The sequence below is a fragment of the Berghia stephanieae genome, chromosome 6, assembly GCF_034508935.2.
Source record: "Berghia stephanieae isolate SIO BIC M18660-M18661 chromosome 6, UCSD_Bste_1.3, whole genome shotgun sequence".
NCBI lineage: Eukaryota > Metazoa > Mollusca > Gastropoda > Nudibranchia > Aeolidiidae > Berghia > Berghia stephanieae.
In genome coordinates this window covers 14,549,711-14,573,448 of record NC_088365.1, presented here as the reverse complement: position 1 = coordinate 14,573,448, position 23,738 = coordinate 14,549,711, and the positions used below count along the sequence as shown (strand labels likewise).

The 23,738-nt window shown below is 35.1% G+C and overlaps 2 protein-coding genes across 6 annotated transcripts in view; one reads left to right on the top strand and one right to left on the bottom strand.

Annotated features, from left to right (window-relative positions):
- Positions 1-544: 544 nt before the first annotated feature.
- The window catches only part of LOC144974537 (sodium-dependent glucose transporter 1A-like), a 35,012-nt gene continuing 11,818 nt past the window's right edge, over positions 545-23,738 (bottom strand). For 4 of the 5 annotated variants that reach the window (XM_078917488.1, XM_078917490.1, XM_078917491.1 and 1 more), the window contains 5 exons: positions 11,758-11,811; positions 9,236-9,432; positions 7,398-7,544; positions 4,152-4,290; positions 545-2,208 (listed from right to left, as the gene is read on the bottom strand). In XM_078917488.1, coding sequence (XP_078773614.1) covers positions 1,136-2,208; positions 4,152-4,290; positions 7,398-7,544; positions 9,236-9,424 — 1,548 coding nt within the window. In that variant the 5' untranslated portion in view covers positions 9,425-9,432; positions 11,758-11,811 and the 3' untranslated portion in view covers positions 545-1,135. Of the gene's footprint in view, positions 2,209-4,151; positions 4,291-7,397; positions 7,545-9,235; positions 9,433-11,757; positions 11,812-21,095; positions 21,226-23,738 lie in introns of those variants that run through there. The other variant, XM_078917492.1, reaches the window with a different exon arrangement.
- Positions 23,606-23,738, top strand: part of LOC144974536 (sodium-dependent glucose transporter 1A-like) — a 22,173-nt gene continuing 22,040 nt past the window's right edge. Inside the window, exon 1 of the mRNA XM_078917484.1 lies at positions 23,606-23,738. This exon is cut by the window's right edge and continues 129 nt beyond it. The gene's annotated coding sequence lies outside the window, so the exon portion shown is untranslated.

Genomic DNA, 23,738 nt, shown 5'->3' with positions numbered 1-23,738 from the left:
CTATTGGCTGAGCCTATGAAACTCGCCACCTTCACTTCGACAAGTTGATACGGCCCTGAATGAACTTGTCCCCATATTTTTCAGCCCGTATAGGGAATGAAATTAGCGGAAGAGTAGCGTCCCTTGATTGGACGTCACATAGCAGAGAGAACGTCAAATTGGTTTTGCGCATGCGTCTCTCTCGTCCTCGCTTTCGATGAAGTGTCTCATGCCGCTTTCGCCGGAAGCGAGGACGAGAGACGCATGCGCAAAACCATAATGACGTTCTCTCTCTAATAACTTCTCCACCGGTGACGTCCAATCAAGGGACGCTACTCTTCCGCTAATCTCATTCCCTATACATCTGTATATGCTCCGGGTAGACCCATACTAAATCCTCCGACATAATACGGTATTATCATACCCATCCAACAGCCAACGATTGTTACCTGGTGTGACCACTTATTTGTGCTGCTCTGTCAACAATGGAGCCAGTGCGACCCTAAGAGGGAGATTCACCCATAGTCCACCACCACTGATCAAAGATAAAAGCGTGAGTCATTAAGAGTTCTGCATTTTTTAATTTTTTTTTGATGGGACCAAAATTTAACTGAGTACATCTGTACTGACTTAGCATCAAGCATTACAACAAGCAATAGTTAGGGTCCGTTAAAAAAAAAGAAGAAAATTGAGCTTTATATAGCGCAATGTCCACTAAATGTGATCAAATCGCTTTACAATGGGTCCCTGATCAACAGTCACATTAAACATGTAGGACTACGGTGAGAGAATGTGAGTAAAGAGCCTTTTCCAGGACTCAACTATGCGCCGAGCGCGAGGCTCGAACCCAGGACCTTCCGATCCGAAAGCGAGTGTCATACCACGAGGCCACATAGCCGCTACACAACCACATCTGGGATAAACTCCGGCTCCATTGGCTATATGGCTCTCAAGGACAGCTGTTGTCCCCAGAACTAAAGTTTGCGACGATTCGTTTTTTATAAAAAGCTCAACATTGCTTTAAAACTTTATCCCTGCAGTAGATTGTTTCATACATGGAATGTGTTGTGGGATAAAGAAGCAAAGGCAACTATCATCATAATTTCAGGGAAAATTGAAAATGCTGGAAATACCGACCGCCTAGGGTTTCTTTAGCTTAATTTATAAATCTATCTTCAGCGTCATCGGTGTTGTTATCGCCCCTGTTTTTAATGCCATTGCCACCTGTTTCCGGTGTATCTCTTGTCGTTGTTTTTAGAGATGACGCTAGAGTCCCATATTTCTTATCAACATAGAATCTAGAAAATAAAAACATCACACTGAGCAAAAAACACAGAACCAATGATTCTGTCAAAAGAAGATAGCAATACCATATGTTGCTAACCTCTTCCATTAGATAGCCTAAAATCAAAGGATTCACAATGGACCCCAATGAACCGGCTATGATAATAAAAGAGGAAACTAGGCCTGTCACCTGAAACATCTCTGACTCCATCCAAGAGAATCCCGAGGCAAAAACGCCAGAGAACGAAACAGCTGTAATAGCTGAAAAAACTACAAGAGCATCCACAACTCCAAAATAAGCGCAAATTGTAAAACAAAAGACCCCAACAGCCATCATTGTTGTCATCAGAAATAAAAGCTGGATCGAACTCAGTATTTTGTTCATGAAAATCATAAGAAATCTTGCCACAGCAAATGAAGCCCATGTTATGGAAGTTATATAAGCACCTTTTGTCTTAGAAATGCTATCAAATTCTTTTACTAAAAAAGTCATTAAAAATGATAAAAATGTATCCTCAGCACCACAATATACAAAAAAGAAAATGCACATCCCAAACAAAACAATAGCCAGCAGAGGAAATGGAACACCCTTTCTTGTAAACTGTCGTTTCTCAACTTTATGTACAGATTTGGTTTTTCCAAATGACCTGATGAAAACAAAAAGAAACGGAAAAGAACAAACTATTACTAAAATACCAACAATCAGATATAAATATTCAACTCTGGTGTCATTAGGGCCCTGTACACGATGGTTTGTTGAATTGATAGAAACATTTCCGGCAAGTTGTGTAGTTTTGTTCTGTTTATTCGAGTCTCTTTTTTCCGCCAAAAACGGCTCTGCGATCAAAGGGGAGATAAAACCTCCAAATGAAAAAGTAAAGTGCGCAAACTGAAGTAGAGCTTTAGCGTCAGATCCCCACAGTCTCATGTGTTCTGAGTGGATACCTGAAAATAGATGCCGAAGTAAAGAAAGAAGTTAAATATTTTAAATAAGATCCTCTAAAAAAAAATAAAAAGGGACAATTATTTTTTTTTTTTAAACCCAACTAAATTGCGCAATCACTGGTATACAAACATTTTATTAAGAGACGACGATGTGCAAGCATTTACCATATATTTCAAAGCATAAACAAAACAAACTTCTAAGAACTGAATTATTAGTATCTTGTCGTAAATTTGAATGGTAATCTTATAAGTCACATTAAGAAAATAGAGAAATATAGGAATGATTCTTGACTGTTAACTGACCCCGGCTATGTGGTCTTGTGGTATGACACTCGTTTAGGATCAGAAGGCCCTGGGTTCGACCTCGCTCGGCGCATAGTTGAGACCCTGGAAAAGGCTCTTTACTCACATTCTCTCATCGTACTCAGGTGTAAAATGAGTACCTGGCCGTTAACAGCGTTGTCTTTGTCCGAAAAATTGTATTATCGCCTCACAGGCGTCGTGTCCCGTCCTACACGATAAATGTTGCTGTTGACCAGGGACCCATTGTAAAGCGCTTTGAGCACATTTAGTGGATATTGCGCTATATAAAGCTCACTTTTCAACAAGAAAGGGGGGTCACGAGATAAGAGAGATCAATCTTTTCACCCCCGAGTTATGTCTGATTGGCGTTTGGTATTCCATCGAGGAGACCAAAATGTTGCACATGTTTTCTTTATGTTTAATGGTGATATCAACTATCTATGAAAAAATTATTATAGCCAAGACTCTTTTATGGCGTTTTAGCTAAATAATTATGAAGATATTAGAATCTCTTGGCTTATTTTTCCCTTCAAACATAGCTCTTGTTCTATTTGCCAAAATTAATTCTGGCGAATTTGAACGATTGGGTGATCCGGGAATACCGACTCCTACGATTCACAGAGCTCGCACCCGTTTAGTTACCCGGTGTAGCACGCCAGAATGACTCTATCGCTAAAAAGACTTGAGAGTTAAATGGGCGTACGCGAGACAGACTCTAGACGACCGCGAGCTGACTCTAGAGCGTGCCTCGCGTACGCCAATTTAACTCTAGAGTCTTTTTAGCGATAGAGTCATTCTCGCATGGTACACCGAAACTATCGTGTCAGCACTAGATTAAAAAAAACTTTTTTTTGGAAATACTGTGAATTCATCTCTTACTTTGTAAAGCTGTTGTTTTGTCCTTTTTTTTTAATTTAAAAAAATATTTTGTCGGCAATGAGGAAAAGTCAGATTTTAGGATGGTTTCAAAAAAGACTCTAGAGTTAAATTGGTGTACGCGAGACAGGCTCTAGAGTTAGCCTCACGGCCGCGAGACTAACTCTAGAGTGTACCTCGCGTACGCCAATTTAACTCTAGAGTCTTTTTTTGGTAGAGTCATTCTCGCGTGGTACACCGGGTTGTATTCATCGGCTCTTCACAGTAGCTCTCTGTCAGCAGACAGTTCACAATAAAAAAAATAATAAAATTGAGCTTTTATATAGCGCAATGTCCACTAAATGTGCTCAGAGCGCTTTACAAGGGGTCCTGGTCAACAGCAACATTTAACATGTAGGACGGGACATGACGCCTGTTAGGCGATATTACAATTTTTCGGACAAAGACAACGCTGTTAACGGCCAGGTACTCATTTTTCATCTGAGTACGGCGAGAGAATGTGAGTAAAGAGCCTTTTCCAAGGACTCAACTATGCGCCCATCCCGAGGCTCGAACCCAGGACCGTCCAATCCGAAAGCGAGTATCATACCACTAGACCACATAGCCGCTGGTATACAAACATTTTATTAAGTGACGGTGTTCAAGCATTTACCATAGATTTCAAAGCATGAACAAAAGGCACTTCCAAGAGCTGAATTAATAGTATCTCGCTGCAAATTTGATTGGATAAATCATGTAAAAAAAGACAGATTTCCTTGTCTTACCTGTGTTAAGGCCTCCAGCACATACTGACGAGATGTATCGAACAAATAACATGAGTTCATATTGCGCACAGTAAGGTAAAAAGATGTTTGTAATCCCAAGGCAAAGCGCCAAAATGAATAACAACAATGCTTCATTCATCTGAAAGAGAGAGAGAGAGAGAGAGGGGGGCGGGGGGGGGGGGGGGGGGGGGGGGAGAAAGAAGAACTGATAATCTATTTAACTCACTCAGTCCTAGAGATTTGCTCCTTTTCAAAATTGAAAAAAAAAAAACTGTATTAAAAATGAGCATGTGCATAGATAGTTTTATTCAACTATCATTAACATGTAAAAACTAAAAACATTAGCTTTGATACTACGCCTATCATTTGTCTCAGAAAAATGTATTAAAAATGAGCATGTGCATAGATAGATTTATTCAACTCTCATTAACATGTAAAAATTAAAAACATTAGCTTTGATACTACGCCTATCATTTGTCTCAGAAAAATGTATTAAAAATGAGCATGTGCATAGATAGATTTATTCAACTCTCATTAACATGTAAAAATTAAAAACATTAGCTTTGATACTACGCCTATAATTTGTCTCAGAAAAATGTATTAAAAATGAGCATGTGCATAGATAGATTTATTCAACTCTCATTAACATGTAAAAACTAAAAACATTAGCTTTGATACTACGCGTATAATTTGTCTCAGAAAAATGTAATAAATAGGCATGAGGTAAATGTAACTCGGATAAACTACGGATATAGTCGGTGTTAGGATTGAGTGAGTTAAACAGGTAGCCGCCGTACTCTGGAAATACTTTCATTTTTTTCCAAAATTGGCCAGAAAACTCGTCTTTTAAATATCGATCGATTAAAATGACCCCGTCTTGCAAAACCTCTCAATCCTGGGACCCCGACACGAATTATCTGGCCAAATTTTTTAATACGAGTTTTTCCAGAGTAAAACAGTTAACTAGTTAAGATGCTGGTACCGTGTTAAAGTTTGTAGTAAAACTAATAACTATAGGTGCCTAAATGAGTCAATAAAATGGAGATGAAGATAAAGGGAGTAAATCTGACTCATGAATAAGGGAACAACACAAAACAAAACCAAAAAAAGTGACCAACACTTATTCATGCGTCAGATTTACTCCTTTTATCTTTATCTCCATAAAGTTTGCAGTTCGTCTCATGTCTAGTATCACAGAGTTTTGAAAAATTAACAGCAATGTAAAATGTTTCTCCTAAAATCGTGTCCCTTTGTCCACCAGTCAACAACTGCTGATCATGGAAGCCAATATTTCACTGTGACTGGGTCAATGTCAGTATCTAGAAGAGTCATGTAAAGTGTAATCAACAGAAGGAACGAAATTGACGTAACTCAGTTATTTGTTACTGTTTTTTATACAGCCTGTTAGTGATTAGCACTCACGGAATTATATCAATCAGACTATAAAAAAAAAGTTTCGCGAGTTGGTTCATTTAATTTAGCTGGCGAATGTTGTGAGTATTATACCTAACCGCATAACATCAATATACAGAGAATGTGTTGAATAAAAACATCAGTAGAACGAATGAAGATGACGTCACTCAGCTCAATGTTATTGGGTTTAGACCGCCAATTGGGTAATTAGTTCTCAACAAAGAATCTCTCAACCAGACTTCTTCTTTCAGTTTATCCTGTATTCTTCAGGGTTGGCATAATGAATTCCACATCTCCATGCATCTCGGTTGAATGCACCATCTTCCTACAGGCCCAGTTCTTTCATATCCTTTACCCCATCCAACTATTTAGTCATCGGGCATCCCTTTTTTCTATTTCCCGCTAATGGGAGTGATCTATATTCATGTTTTCATCCAACCTAGTCATCGATCACATGATTTGTTGCTGTAAAACTAACGATTGGACATTTCCCAATAAATGTAAACATGCTGCTTTGTTTATCAAAGTTGTAATGATACCCATATGTAAAGCTGAATTTTTAAAAATTAAAAAATTGAGCTTTATATAGAACAATATCCACTAATGTGCTCAAAGCGCTTTACAAGGGTTCCCTGGTCAACAGCAACATTTAACATGTAGGACGGGACATTACGCCTGTTAGGCGAGTGATGTTCGATATTTCAAAAGCCGTGAACACTTTGCACTATGTGGGTAATTTTGAGCACACTTTGCAATGTGGCCAATGACCTCGAACACACGTAAAGGTAATAGATCATCCCTATTATGCCGTACTCTGGAAAAACCCATAATTTAAAATTTGGCCAGAAAACTCGCCATTCAAATATCGATCGATTTAAATGACCCTCGTCTTGGCAAACACTCTCAAACCTGGGACTTCGGGAAATCCCAGGTTTGAGAAATGTTTGCCAAGATGAGGGTCATTTAAATCGATCAATATTTGAGGGACTAGTTTGCTGTATTGTATCTGACGATGCTTTTTACACATGCCCTTACAGCGAGAACAACATAGCATTGCGCATGCGTCTCTCTTATCAACTGAGGAAATATATCGTTTGGTGAATGAGATATCACTAACTATATTTGAAAAATCACTTTTCAAAATGTTATTTTATCCTACATACTTTATAAAATAAAAATATAACCAATAAACTTATTTTGATGAAAAGTTCACAGTGATGTGTTGCATAGAATACCCAAGATTTAGATTTACCCGCCGTGAAATCACTGACTTCACGGTTCGGTAACTCAGACTAATAAATAGATCGCGGAGATACGATTTAACTAGTGCATAACTCAACTTTTCATCAAAACAAGTTGATTGATTATAAAAGTATTTAGGCCTGTATAATAACCTTTAAAAAGTGATATCTCATTAACCAAACAATAGATTTCCTCAGTTGGTAAAAGAGACGCATGCGCAATGCTATGTTGACGTTCTGGGCTGTGCGGCTATGTGGTCCTGTGGTATGACACTCGCTTTTGAGTCGGAAGGTCCTGGGTTCGAGCCTCGCGCTCGGCGCATAGTTGAGTTCTTGGAAAAGGCTCTTTACTCAAATTCTCTCACCGTACTCAGGTGTAAAATGAGTACCTGGCCGTTAACAACGTTGTCTTTGTCCGAACAATTGTAATATCGCCTAACAGGCGGCATGTCCCGTCCTACATGTTAAATGTTGCTGTTGACCAGGACCCCTTGTAACGCGCTTTGAGCACATTTAAGGTATATTGCTCTATATAAAGCTCAATTATTTTATTTTTTTAATTATAGGCTGTTAGGGCATATGTGCTTTTTACCTTATTGTAGACAAATCCCACTATGGCGGATCCTGTCAGAAATCCTGCGCTCGCGGCGGTGAAAAAAGCAGAAGCTGCCTCTATGTCGGTGTCAGTGATAATTTGTATGTCTAGGAAAGTAGCACCATGCTGTCCTATAAACATGCCCTGCAAGGGAAGTACAAGTGTTAATAAAACAAGCAAAACAATAATTAAAATGAATAAATAAATTAACATATTCTTGTTTATTCTTATATTTAATAATAATAATAATAATAATAATAATAATAATAATAATAATAATATAATAATAATAATAATAATAATAATAATAATATTAATAATAATAATAATAATAATAATAATAATAATAATAATAATAATAATGCACATTTATATTGCGCAACCGATCCCCCTGGTCGGAGGCTCTGGGCGCATATTTTCTTGTCTTATCTTATTTAAGACCGAATATATGACTTTAAATGCTTTATACAACAGCGCACATTTATATAATCTCAAATAGCTTGTTATATACAACATTTACAGACATATTTTACTAATTAGTAAATGTTATAAAAAAATATATCCATATGGTAAAGTTAAGACAAAATTAACAGTTATGTATTACTCAAGGTAATGAAAACTGTTCCTGATTAAGTCATAATGAAACAAATGAATAAAATTTGTCTTATGCATCAAGATAGAAGAGAGAAAAAAAAGCAAATAATTTTGTAAAAATATAGCAACATGAGGTTTATGAGGGTATCGAATTTGAGCACCCAAGTTGATGTGTTTTTTTCACCTTACTTTTTCTCTTTAAATGACGAGTAGACCCTTTATTTATCAAAATACAGGATTCCTTTACTTTACCATTGATGATGTTCGGACAAACACGATTTAAACAATATTCCCGGAAAAGTAGAGAGCCTGAAGCCTGGGTTCGTGACAACACTAGGTAGATAGATGGATAGATAAATAAATAGATAGATAGATAGATAGATAGATAGATAGATAGATAGATAGATAGATAGATAGATAGATAGATAGATGGATAGATAGATAGACAGATAGATAGATAGATAAATAGATAGAAAAAACAGGGCGGGGTGGGGGTGGAGAGAGAGAGAGAGATAGAGATAGAGAGAGAGAGATAGAGAGAGAGAGAGAGAGAGAGAGAGAGAGAGAGAGAGAGAGAGAGGGGGGGGGGTGATAGCTGGGTCTCCATAAACATTTAAAAAAAATTCCCTTTATTCATCCCATAGTGGAAATTTGTCTCTATGGTCTATTCCAAGAGGAGACTGGAATAACTCAGGCGTCAGCCACTAAGCAGCGCCGCAAATTGAGCTAGGGCGAGGTGACTTTCTCAAGGCCACACAGCGCATTGGCGGGTGATCTAACTCGGTACCTTTCGGGTACCAAGCAAAGACCGTACCGCTGAGCCACGCCCCCCCCCCCCCCCCCCGAATATTATAATCACATTATTTCCAATATTATATTTCAAAAGAAGCCTTTTTTCGCGAAAAAGTTCAATCAGAATAAACATTTCCTATAATCATTCTATTCAAAGCGATTGTAATAGTCCAGGCGTCAACCGCAGGGCAGCGCCGCAAAGTGATCTAGGGCGAGGTGACTTATTCAAGTTAACATTTAAAAATGTTGGCCAGAAAACCTTTACTTCAAATATCACTCAATTAAAATAGCCTTCAACCTTCCAAAAAGATCTGAAACCTGAGACTTCAGAGTCGCTCTAAAGAAGGTTTAAGTTGTTTTTTTTTTCTGACTCGTTTAGTTTCTCCTAAATTGATTGATAATTTACAAAGTAGAGTCATGTCTTTTTCTATCGTAGGTAAGCAACATACCACTGCGACGAAAACAGCTGCCATGAACATTGTATATATGAATTTTCCCTTCAAATCAGGGTCTTTCCACTTCTGACAGAGTGACATGGTATTTTCTGCTGGCTCTCTGTCATCTTTGGATTCGTTGTCTTCTTCCAATTTTTCATTAGTTCCTATTGCACAAGTTGAGATGGCTTGACTGTCCTCCATTGTTTTTTCTATATCAAGAGATGTAAGAAAGTCAGAAAAAGAGTTGCAACCTGTATCATTATATATGTAAATCAGCGTTCTTGAATATCTCCGAAGGATTTTACAGCATTCATGTCGGATTGTTTAATTAGGTTTTTGTATATATTTGTTTTTAAAAAATATATATCAAGGTAACTAATTATAGAGAATTATATTTCTCAAAGGGGAAATTTATCTTTAGGGCCTATTCAAAGACTGGAATAACCCAGGCATCAGCCGCTGTATTGTGCAGCACCACCAGGGCGAGGTAACTTGCTCAAGACGACACAACGCAGCGGGTAGTTGAAGACATGCCCTTACAGAGACTTGCGGCTATAGAGAGGACGTTAGCCACTCTCTTCGCAAGTCAGTAGTCAGTGGTTATCAGCTAATCCTTGGGTTCTTGGAAAATATAGAAACACGACCGTTCATTTAAAAAGACTCTTTTGTAGACCAAGATAGAATGTAAGGTATTGCTTTAAAATCTCTTCCGACATAGAACGGTCAACTTGACGTCTAGACCAAATCATTTCGAAGATCGATATGGCAACTGCAATGCCTGGAATGGTGGATTTAAATGCGGCATCTGGCGATTCTTCTGCTACGACAGAAGATGCTCCGTCGAGATGGCTTCAACTGGCATCAATATGCTACTCAATAATGGGTTTGATGAAGCGTTTGACTAAGAACCCAAGGATTAGCTGATAACCACTGACTACTGACTTGCGAAGAGAATGGCTGAGGTCCTCTCTATAGCCGCAAGTTTACAGAGAGAACGTCAACATGGCTTTTGCGCATGCGTCTCTCGTCCGCTTCCGATGAAACCACGCGTTTAGTTAAATCGTTTCTCAGCGATCTCTAAGTCTTACAGAACCGTATGTTTAATTCTAAACATTTTTTTACTCTCATCCCAATGCTTGAATATAACATTATATTTTAAAGTTTGATACTATTTTTCATTCTTTGCAACACGTCACTGTGAACTTTTCTTCAAAATACGTTTATTGGTTATATTTTTATTTTATAAAAGTATCTATGTATATAATAACATTTTGAAACGTGATTTCTCAAATATAATTAGTGAAATCTCATTAGCCAAACGAAAGATATTCTCAGTTGAAAAGTTATAAGTTTTTAAATCTTGTTGTCTCCTACGGTGTAAAAGTTTGTTTAATGCACCTTCGTTTTAACAACTTCTGCTGACGTTCTCTCTGTAATAAAGGCATGTGTAGTTGAAATCGGAACCTTTCAGGTACGGAGCAAAGCCCATACAGCTGAGCCACGTTACTTCTTGTAACTAGTAAGATACGTATCGGAATATAACCTGAATGTTTTATTATTTATTATTATTATATATTATTATTATTATTATTATTATTATTATTATTATTATTATTATTATTATTATTATTATTATTATTATTATTATATTATTATTATTATTATTATTATTATTATTACTATTATTATAATTATAATTATTATTATTATTATTATTATTATTATTATTATTATTATTATTATTATTATTATTATTATTATTATATTATTATTATATAATTATTATTATATTATTATTATTATTATTATTATTATTTATTATTATTATATCATTATATCATCATACATCATCATCATCATCATTATCATTTCTTCTTCTTCTTCTTCTTCTTCTTCTTCTTCTTCTTCTTCATCTTCTTCATCTTATTATTATTATTATTATTATTATTATTATTATTATTATTATTATTATTATTATTATTATTATTATTATTAATATTATCGTTGTTGTTGTAGCTTTTTTCAAATGCATTGCAATGTGATTTTAATGGTAAGAATCGTTTATATAAAACCTGATCTATGAAGCTGGAATGATGAACCATTTAATGTTTAAAGCTGTTGTCACGAAATATTCACACAAATATCTAGAACTCATATGAAATTATGGTATCGTACCGTTTAGGAGAAAGTTATTTTTTTTAACTTAAAGGTTATGGAATTACTGGTAATAGATTTTAACTCTTCCTTTACCAGTCATTTTCAAGATTTTCCCCAAAACTTCACACCCAACTAACACAAAAATATATTTTTTATCACTCAAACAAGTAGCAGTGACATTTGTGCGATACATAATTTCTTTAGCAAAACATGCTATATAACACACTTTTCAATTTTTAAAATTCGTATGATGTACAAAGAAATTTTAAAAAGAAAAATGTTGGTTGTATCGTAACAAATGTGACGATTTTCCTATGCATGGTAAGGAGAGGGTTAAGGAATATTCACATAAAAAGTGTTAAAAACTGTGTCCCTACCTGCTCATGAATCCCCGTGTATTTTCTTTTCTACCAGCTGCATGACACAATGTTCTATCGAATTATAAAGAAAATGAAACATGAAAACAATTGTGAACTTGTCCTATACTGCCGTACAGCGACAAAACGTGACCAAACGACAAAATGGCAAAACGTGATTTTACAGGAGAACCGAAAAACTTTTCAAATTTTACTTCAACTTTTTACAATAACTATGCGGAGAATTGATGCAAATTTGCTATCAATCGAAAGGTCTTTTTTTTAATTCTATCACATTTGATGTATAAAAATAGAAAATAGAAACCGGTACTATTCGAAAATCTGAATTTACTGTTATACGGGGTTTTGTCACTGCATCGGAAGCCGATTGGAGTGGTGCAAACACCGTATCTCACATTATACGGAGTTTTGTCGTTGCATCATGACGCGTGCTATACCGTATCTCGGCTTTGACCTATATTTTTATGTCTCTGGTATTGGGAACCAAGTGTTAACCCTCTTCCGCACTAGGACAGGACTGTCCCGGGACAGTCCTGTCCCAAATTTGTAACATATAGAATTTAGAGAAATCTTCCGCACCTATTGGGACGGGACAAAACAGTCCCGTTGTGTCCCAAGCCGTTGTGAAATGCTACAAAATCAACGGGACAGGACTGTCCCAGTCCCGTGTTCATATCGTTTGTGATAGTAGAAAAATATAGCAGACTTCCGCACTAGGACAAAAAAGTCCCAGACTTGGCGGCGCCGTGTCAAAATTGAAATGCCTGTCTTTATTTTCTGCATCCCTACTACTACTGCTACTACTACTACTACTACTACTACTACTACTACTACTACTACTACTACTACTACTACTACTACTACTACTACTACTACTACTACTAGTATACTACTAGTAGTGCGCACATACATAAAGGCTAGTGATCTAAATTTAGTGGTTTTATTTGTTCTTATAAAAATGTAACTCACATCTTCGATATAGTTTCTTTATTTCAGCAAAAATAATGCTAAGTCCAAAAAATGTATAGTCAATGGTGGTGAGCACCAAAGTTAAGACATGCAGCTCATCTCAAATGCAGAATAATAGAATGACCTATAGAATAGAAACACCCTGTTTTTAACCCTATCGTAAACTGTCCCACAATTCCTTTTGACCACTCCTACTGATCTTTGACATCCCAAATTAATATCCAAAACCTGCCTCTTTCAAGTAATAGCGAATCATGCTCAACTTGTATGTTAAAAATAACAAGAATTTTCTCAAACATTACTATCAAACCCCGCCTCTTATGACATAAAAGTACTTTGATAAATGACGCATCTTATGCATAACAACCAAAAATAGCGTCAATCTGTTACTGATTAATGTTAAACCCCGCCTTTTATGATATAATATTATTTTGGTACTCACACCCAAATAACAAAAATCCATTACAATATGTTGTCTTCATTACCATATACCAATTGAGACTAATCAACGAAAGTAATTTTCTACTACTTAACACAACGACAAGTCCTTCACTTGAAACATAAAACTGTCCTAAACTCATTTAGTATTTACCATATTTCCATTGAAATCCTAGCGTCGTTAACTTTGCTTGAATATTAATCATGTTTAATGAACAACAACCGACCGTGTTTTATGATCATGTTTTTCTCAAAACTCCTGAGTAAATTTCTTGCATAAACTTACTCTCTTACATAGGTCATGCATAGTCCTATGACCTCTTTCAACTTTACTATTTGCTTCGGGGTGATAGAAACTTGTTTTAATATGAACAATATTTAAATATTCAAGAGTTTCTTTAAGATATTTATTATCAAACTCTCGTCCGTTGTCTGTAGTAATAGATATTAAGCAAGAATGTCTAGGTATTATTTCTTCTAGCAAAAGGTTTATGATACTGTCAGCCGTCTTATCTGGCACTGGAAATGCCTCCGGCCAACCTGAATATTTGTCTATAAAAGTTACAATATATTTATTTCCTGATAAAGTTTGTTTGTAAGGTCCCGATAAATATAAAGAGACACTTGCCATAGGATAAGGTGGGATATCTGTATCTTGTATCGGTGCTTTTTGTTGTTTCATATTTCTTACCTTACATGTAACACATTCTCCTAGAATCTCATGTAACTCCTTATATAAATTTGGCCAATAATATTTTAATTTTATAGCATCGAACATTTTTCCTACTGACATATGTCCATTAGAATGATGGTACTGTTTAATCACATGTTGCTTTAAATGCTTTGGCACATACAGTCTTAATATTGGATCCTCATCTACTTGTGAAATATAATATAAAATCTCATCAACTACGATGAATTTATTATATAACGATTTATCAGCTGTTCCATCCGTTAATTTTGTTTTTATTTCTACTATATCTGAATCCTTCTGTTGTTCATCTTTTATATCAAAGTCGGGTATCGTAGGGCGTTCGTCATTATTTTCCTCTTGGACTTCGACATTTATAAATTCCTTAGGATTAAATTTATTTGAATTTAAAGTTGCGATTTCAACAGTGGTATCTTCATTTTCTGGCGGCGATCGAGATAACAAATCGGCACATACATTTTCTGATCCTTTTAAATATTCTATTTCACAGTCATAAGAGTTTATAGTTAACGCCCAGGCTTGAATTCTATTTTTCTGTTCCGCACTAAACAAATATTTTAAAGGCTGGTGGTCTGTTTTTATTATAAATTTCGCATTATATAAATAATAATGTAATTTATTCAGGGCATAATGAATCGCAAACGCTTCTTTCTCTGAAGTTGAATATGGCTTTATTTGTGACTGCGACATTTTATGACTTAAAAAGTATATTGGCTTTTCACTGGAATTGCCTTGTATACACTCTTTTTCACCTTCACAACTTTGTACTAGAACTGCACCTACACATGTATCTGAGCTATCAGTATACAAAATGTAAGGCTTGTTTGGATCAGGGTACGCGAGTAATGGAACCACAGTTAAACTATCCTTCATATAATCAAATGCTCTTTGGCACTTTTCATCCCAATTAAAACGTGCATATTTCTTTGTCAACGAGATGATCGGCTCGGCTATTTTGGCAAAATTTGGAATGAAACGTCGATACCAACTTGTCAGACCTAAAAAACTGCGTGCTTGTTTTACACTCGCTGGAGGTTTCAACGATTTAATCGCGTTTACCTTTTCAGTATCAGGTTTAATTCCCTTGGTGTTTATTATAAAGCCTAAATATTTTGTTTCTGATTGTGCATATCTACATTTGGATAATTTCAGTCTCAAATTATGTTGTAAAAGCCGATCAAACACTAACTGGATATGGTATAAATGATCTTCCAGTGTTGATTTTGTATAAATCAATATGTCATCTATATAAGCTGTTGCAAAATGTTCATACCCTATCAACAACTTATTTATCATACGTTGAAATATGGAAGGTGCGTTCTTTAAGCCAAATGGTAAAACGTTAAACTCATATTTACCTTTAAAACATGAAAATGAGGTTTTCGGAATGGAACTTTCACGCATCGAAATTTGATGAAATCCAGATTTTAAATCAAATAAGGAAAAATACTGACTATCTTTTAAATTACCAATTACATCATCAATCAGTGGAATAGGATAACTTTTTATTCTCACTATTTTATTCAATGCCCTAAAATCAATGCACATGCGTGGTTTCGGTTTATTACCAAAACCATCTACTTTCTTTTCTACAAGAACTACCGGAAAATTCCATGGGCTAAAACTTGGCCTGATAATTCCAGCACTCAACATTTCATCTATTGTGTCACTAACATTATCTCTCTGTGATAACGGTATTCTATACGGGCGCAGGTTAATGGGGTCATGGTTACCTGTATCTATGTCGGCTTCTAATAGATCAGTACATTGTAAATCTGCATCATCAAACGCAAATACATTTTTATTTCTAAGAATTACCTCTGTCACTGGCTTTTTACATTCATCATTCACTATAATTTGTTTGATGAATTCCTCATCCGACTTAACTTCGGTTTTTGGGTTTAATCGAGGATAATCAATAGCGTTAACCACGCTCGCCTCTTGTATTCTTCCAATGATACAACCTCTTTTCAACCGAACATATTTATTTGATAGATTTATTAGCTGTAGAGGAAATGTTCGTTTTTTATTCAATCTAATTATTGATGAGCTTATTTTAATTTCTGGCTGTTCACTTATAAATCCCCTGTCTAACTCTATAATTTCATAACTTTTCTCCTCATCAAAATATGGATTTTTCTTTATCCCTGCCTCTACTAGATACACAGTTTTCGGTTTTATCTCTATGGTCTTTGTTAAAAAAGATACTGCTGACACGTGAATATCATTTTCTAACGGGACATAGGCATTCTGTATTCTCATTTTCCCTAGATCAAAATATAATCTAACACCATTTTTAACTAAAAAGTCCCTACCAAGGATTATACTCCTATTCAAATCTGAAACTACAATAAAGCTGTGTTTTAACCTAATGCCAGCTATTTTAAAATCTAATTCTACTTCACCTAAAACATTTAGATTAGAACCATTTGCAGAACACAATGTTATGCGTTTTCTTTTTAATGGTGTTTTATACTTAAGGCTGTTATAAACTCGCTGATTAATTATACTTAATTCTGATCCCGTATCTACAAGCGCTCTTATTTGTGTTTGTTGTATTTTAATTAGACACGAATTTGGATTATTTGAAACATTTAAACTATAGACTGAATATTGAGAATTATTTTGTCTCCTCAAAGCGGTTTCGGTCTTTGAAGAGTTTTCTAGTTTTTTTGTGTTTGATTTATTAAGTGTTCTAAAAGTTCTGTTGAATTCACGAAAACTTTGTCGGTTCGGCCTATCCCATTCGTTATCTCGATTCGGCCTATCCCATTCGTTATCTCGATTCGGCTTACTCCAGTCCTTATTCCGATCGAAATTACTACTGAAATCTCTACGTCGATTATAATTACTGTAGCCACTTTGTGAATTTGAATTCATCCAATTGCCCCTTTGAGCACTTTTCAAACTTCGGCAATCCCTTTGGATGTGTCCTAGCTTGTTACAAAAGTAACATCGTATAGTCTGATTTCTATTTCTTGTGTCATTAGTCACTACATTAATCTCCCTTCTTCTGCAGTTAACAGCTAGATGTCCCTGCCTGCCGCATATTGTGCATACTTTATTTTTTGTTCTCATATATTGGACTTCCATGTCCTCTTCTTTACGAACATTAGAAGAAAATCGAGAAACAAATCTTCTTCTTAAATTTTGCTCCCCTATAGCTATTTTCAAAGCTGCATCTAACGTTTGTGGACTTTCTCTCAATATCCTAAATTTCATTCCATCATCTAACAGTCCATCTACAAAATAACTTACTGTCTCTCCACGAGAGTTTTAGTTTCCGCTAAATCCATTCTAACATCTGCTAATGCCTCTGATGCGAGATTAAGCAATCTTTGATTGAATGCAGTAATTGTCTCACCGGGCTTTTGTTTAATCTGCCTTAACAGATTTGTTGCTTGCTCTAGACTCGTAATATTTGAAAAATGAACAGCTAACTCAGCTTTCAAAGCATTCCAAGTCGGTATATTATTTGAATTATCCTTTTGCCAGTGAACAATAAAATCACTGACAGGCCCCTTTGCCGTCATTAACGCAATTTTTATCTGGTTTGCATCGCTATAATTGTTGAGCAAGCTATATTTTTCTACACTCTTAATCCATTCCGCAAATTTGTGGGAAGCCCCATCAAAGGGTTCTATCAAGTGACCTTCTCCTTGATTTGAGATAGAACTCGACAATTGATCTAGTGTTAATTGTAAATTTTGTACTATTGTTGCTGCATCAATTACCGGATTTTCTGCCATTTTTGTTTGTTTGTTTCTTGCTTAATATCTCTCTTAATTAATTCCTTTTATTTATTTATTTATTTATTTACCTTCGGACACCGTGTTTCGAAATAACTTTAAATAACTTGGAGGAAACAGATATATTACGCTCATAAATGGTGTAAACGTTTCTACGACAATGACCAATTATTTTTAAACATTTGATACAATGTACTAATTCTCTGTCTTCACTAGTATCTCTTACTGCTATTATTTTATCAACACTATCAAATTTATTACGCCAGTATAAAGGTTCTCTAACATCCAAAATTTCTCTACAATAATCACATACTATTATAGTTTTCATTTCTGACATTATTCTTTTCTTTTGCGGTTACTTATTCATTTATTTATTTATTTATTCATTATCTCTTACCAATATTCTTTCAATACACTCGCTGTAAATTAAATACTTTCCTTCAAATGCCTCTATTTCCTATAAATTTAAAGCTAAATAATAATAACCTATTTCAACATCACATAAATCTCTATCGCAATGAATGGACACCGTCTTGCTCGTTTCATCTATAACATATTGCCCTAGTTTAATATCACTTATCTCATCAATAATTACAGTTCCTCGAGTATCACTAAAATGAAAAAAATTATCTTTTGATAAATACTCAGCTTCCCCAAAAACTTTATTGCAACCCGGGCATCTAATTGTAAAAAATTCTAAAAATTGTGCCATTTCTTGTTACCAAATAACATAATCACTAAACCCTCCTACAGCAAATCATATTGATTTCTATTTCCTCAAGAACAGAAACATCCACATCCAATTCTATTTTTAATTTACCCTTTTCTTCACTAGGCCCCACTTCATCATGATATACACGGTCAATTTTAACCTCCTTAATAACAAATCCTTCACTTTCTATTTGATTTAATTCAGTGACTTCTATCCCTCTAATTATTTCTTTTATAGTGCCTACTTCTATTATGTTTTCCCCAGGAATAAAAACTTTGTCTCCTACTCCTATAACTCCTGACTTAGCTTCAAATGATAACTCCCAAGTTCCCTCAAATACAAAAATATAATCCTCGTCTAAATTTTCGGCATAACCTATACTTTTATAATTTTTTGATCTTAATTTATTTTCCCTTATTATCTTTAATTGCGGCAGTTGTTCTGGTTTCATTATACTAATATAAAATTATTCAAAATTTTAGCCAACTTCGTTAATTTAAAACATCTTCACAAGAACACATCCTAGTGTCACGGCACCAAATAAGATATATATATATATATATATATATATATATATATATATATATATATATATATATATTGGCGTAGTGCGCACATACATAAAGGCTAGTGATCTAAATTTAGTGGTTTTATTTGTTCTTATAAAAATGTAACTCACATCTTCGATATAGTTTCTTTATTTCAGCAAAAATAATGCTAAGTCCAAAAAATGTATAGTCAATGGTGGTGAGCACCAAAGTTAAGACATGCAGCTCATCTCAAATGCAGAATAATAGAATGACCTATAGAATAGAAACACCCTGTTTTTAACCCTATCGTAAACTGTCCCACAATTCCTTTTGACCACTCCTACTGATCTTTGACATCCCAAATTAATATCCAAAACCTGCCTCTTTCAAGTAATAGCGAATCATGCTCAACTTGTATGTTAAAAATAACAAGAATTTTCTCGAACATTACTATCAAACCCCGCCTCTTATGACATAAAAGTACTTTGATAAATGACGCATCTTATGCATAACAACCAAAAATAGCGTCAATCTGTTACTGATTAATGTTAAACCCCGCCTTTTATGATATAATATTATTTTGGTACTCACACCCAAATAACAAAAATCCATTACAATATGTTGTCTTCATTACCATATACCAATTGAGACTAATCAACGAAAGTAATTTTCTACTACTTAACACAACGACAAGTCCTTCACTTGAAACATAAAACTGTCCTAAACTCATTTAGTATTTACCATATTTCCATTGAAATCCTAGCGTCGTTAACTTTGCTTGAATATTAATCATGTTTAATGAACAACAACCGACCGTGTTTTATGATCATGTTTTTCTCAAAACTCCTGAGTAAATTTCTTGCATAAGCTTACTCTCTTACACTACTACTACTACTACTACTACTACTACTACTACTACTACTACTACTACTACTACTACTACTACTACTACTACTACTACTACTACTATTTCTACTGTTGCTTCTGCTGCTGCTAATGCCACTAATATATTAATACCTACATCCCTTACATTTTGTATTTATTTCCAATTCCATTGTATTTATTTTCCAACAATAGTCCACACTTTATTTTAGTTCACTTTCTATACTGCATTACACAGTTCCTTCCCGCCTCCCCTCTTTTAACATAATTAAGTACCCACCTTTGATAAATTTCTATTGCTCTGTTTTAATTCGCGCTTCCTCACAAAGTAGCATACAATTTCCTGCCCATCAATGTTTTTTGTTTATGCATCTTAACAAACGCCACTACCACATTATCTCATTCGTCTGTAGTTTTTAATTCATCATGTGTTGTTGATGAAGGGGAAACCCGAAACGTCCATTTTATCTGTTTTCGTATATTAAACTGAAGCTTACATTCAATTTCACAGTTATGATTTATTTATTTATTTCAATTCTGAATATAAAAAAGCAAGTACAATTCAAAAAATACCACGTACAGAAGGCATAGCAACATAAACATTTTCGGCAATTTAAAAACGTATGTTTATAAATATAATTTAAGAAGTGTCACACTTTGTGACACATCAGTAACGTGTCTAAAACCGGTCGCACATCTATTCGGTACCGTGTGGGATCAATTATCTTTATCGTTATTTATTTCGGGAATTTTCAATGAAAATATTTTAAAGTAAGTCCGTCTGAGCCACTTGGACTCATTGTAAGACAAATTAACTCCTTTAGAGCCTTGTAGCCAATAGTGCAGGAGTTATTCCGGTTTCAATAGCGTGAAGCGGACAATTAACGTATTTGTTTGAAAACCTTTGAACAGGACGCTAGTCTATCGCAGATTACTATCCCAGCTTGACAGGAACCCTTTTACACCTGAATGGAGTGAGTGATTGGAGTCAATTTTCTTGCTCTAGAAAGTACAAATTGGCTTCGGTCGGAATCGAACACAGAACCTCTGAGTCCAGAGTACAACGCGCTAACCATGGGCCATCTTGCCTCCTAAGCTTATAAATCCGGAACTTATCCATGTTGCTGTAGCGTTGAGCAGACAGATAACAGTTTAAAATTTTAAAAAATAAAATTCCCTTTTTCATCCCATAGGGGAAATTTTTCTCGAGGGTCTATTCCAAGGGAAGACTGGAATAACCCAGGCGTCAGTCGCAATGCAGCGCCACAAATTGAGCTAGGGAGAGGTATAACCCAGGCGTTAGCCGCAGTGCAGCGCCGCAAATTGAGCTAGGCGAGGTTACTTACTCAAGGCAACACAGCGCATCAGCGGGTGATCGAACTGATGCCTTTCGGGTACGAAGCAAAGACCGTACCACCGAGCCATGCTGACTTTCTATTATCCTCTTGAATGATGCTAGTCCGTCAAAGATTACTTTCATCAGCGAACTGGTAATAATTTGCACCTGGGTAAAATGAGGTGATTCCAAGAAAGTCATTTTAAGATAAGATCTAAGATCACCATAGAGTCTACGGAATTGACCCTTGAGCAATCTTTGGGTCATTAAAGGATGCACCCAATATTGTTTTCTCTTTCAATTTGTCTTTTTTTTCTACGTAGTAAAGCACAGAAATATGCAACCTCTATTTCATCCATTACTACTACTACTACTACTACTACTAGTAGTAGTAGTAGTAGTAGTAGTAGTAGTAGTAGTAGTAGTAGTAGTAGTAGTAGTAGTAGCACTAGTAGTAGTGGTGGTAGAAGAGGTAGTAGTAGTAGTAGTAGTAGTAGTAGTAGTAGTAGTGGTAGTAGTAGTAGTAGTTGTTGTTGTTGTTGTTGTTGTAGATGTAGTAGTCGTAATAGTAGAAGTAGTGGTAGTAGTAGTAGTAGTAGTAGGAGTAGTAGTAGTAGTAGTAGTAGTAGTAGTAGTAGTAGTAGTAGTAGTGGTGGTAGAAGAGGTAGTGGTAGTAGTAGTAATAGTAGTAGTAGTAGTAGTAGTAGTAGTAGTAGTAGTAGTAGTAGTAGTAGTAGTAGTAGTTGTTGTTGTTGTAGATGTAGTAGTCTTAATAGTAGAAGTAGTAGTAGTAGTAGTAGTAGTAGTAGTAGTAGTAGTAGTAGTAGTAGTTGTTGTGTTTTGTAGTATGTAGATAGTAGTAGTTATAGTAGAGAGTAGTAGTAGTAGTAGTAGTAGTAGTAGTAGTAAGTAGTAGTAGTAGTAGTAGTAGGTAGTAGTAGTATAGTAGTAGTAGTAGTAGTATAGTTTTGTGTTGTTGTTGTAGTAGTAGTAGGAGCAGCAATAATATTACTCTTGCTATAAGAATATTTCATGATTATATAAATCTTATGTAAACAAATCCCATTGTACAGTGTAAAAAATCATTATCGTCATGTCGTATCTTATGTTGATTCATAAAATGTGAATTATTAGAGTTGTACCAAGGACTTATTTTTTAAATTATTAATTTATAATTTCAAACTATTAAATAACTAATCTATTAATTAGAAGATTTTACATTATTATTATCACCATTATAATTATCATTATTATTATTAATATTATTATTATTATTATTATTATTATTATTATTATTATTATTATTATTATTATTATTATTATTATTGTTATTAATATCATTATTATTATTATTAGTATTACTATTATTATCATTATTACTATCATTGTTTGCCTTGCTTTATTATTGATTTTATTTACTTGATTTGTTGATGAAAATATTATATTCTTGTGTGAGTTATATTGACAATTGCCTGCAAATAAACTTTTGAATCTTGTAAAAAAAAATTTAAAAAATAATGCATTCGCGCAGGTGTGTCCCGGGACAGTCCTGTCCTAGTGCGGAACCCCTTTTGAATAGAAGTTTTCTCCAGTGGGACAGGACAAATTTGTCCTGGGACAGTTTTGTCCTAGTGCGGAAGGAGTCTAACATCGGGTAATTTCGAATATACGGGGTTTTGTCGTTGTACGGCAGTATAGGCTAGTTTCCTAACAACTAAAATCCTCATTATAATTTAAGCAGCATTACCTTGGGAAAAAATTGACACACACACACACACACACACACACATGCACACATACACTTGCGTGCGAGCGCGGGCGCGTGTGTGTGGGTCTGTTTCTCGGTCTCTCTCTCTCTCTGTGCCTATCTCTCTCTGTCTCTCTCTCTCTGTCTATCTATCTCTCTCTCTCTCTCTCTCTCTCTCTCTCTCTCTCTCTCTCTCTCTCTCTCTCTCTCTCTCTCTCTCCCCCCTATCTCTTTCTATCTTAAGCTTGAGATAATATTGACAAAATACAAATACAAACATAGTCATTATCTCTCTCTCTCTATCACACACACACACACACATACTTAGGCACACACACACACACAGACCTACACACACAACACACATACGCAAACTGTCTACTTTTAATAAACGGATACGTGAGATGACGACTATTTGAAGAGAATAAAGACGTAAAACAGAATAAACACGTTTTAAAAAAAAGATGACTTTGAGACAACCGAGCCGCTGATTGAATAACCAACCAGTGCTAATGCACCATGTCAAATCATAGCTTCTTTGATTTTGGCCAATAAAAAGTTTTGCTTCAAAAACTCTGATCAATGAATAGAATCCCCAATTTGTTTTAAAATCTCGAACATAAAGAGTCTTTGAAGACCAAGTGTCAACACATTTTTACATGTTGGGGTTCCGCCTAATCGATCGATATTTAAAGACATACATTTTCTGGCCAAACTGAAAAATGCGAGACATTATTATAATATTCGTGTAAGACTTCCCAACGGGTTGAAAGGACTGAAGGTTGGTGTTAGATAACGAAGCGATAATACTGTGAGTTGATTTGATTCATCTTTTTATTGGACACAACAATAATCTGAGGAGTTTGTCTTGATAATGCAGTTCATCATACTTTAACGTGTTCGGGG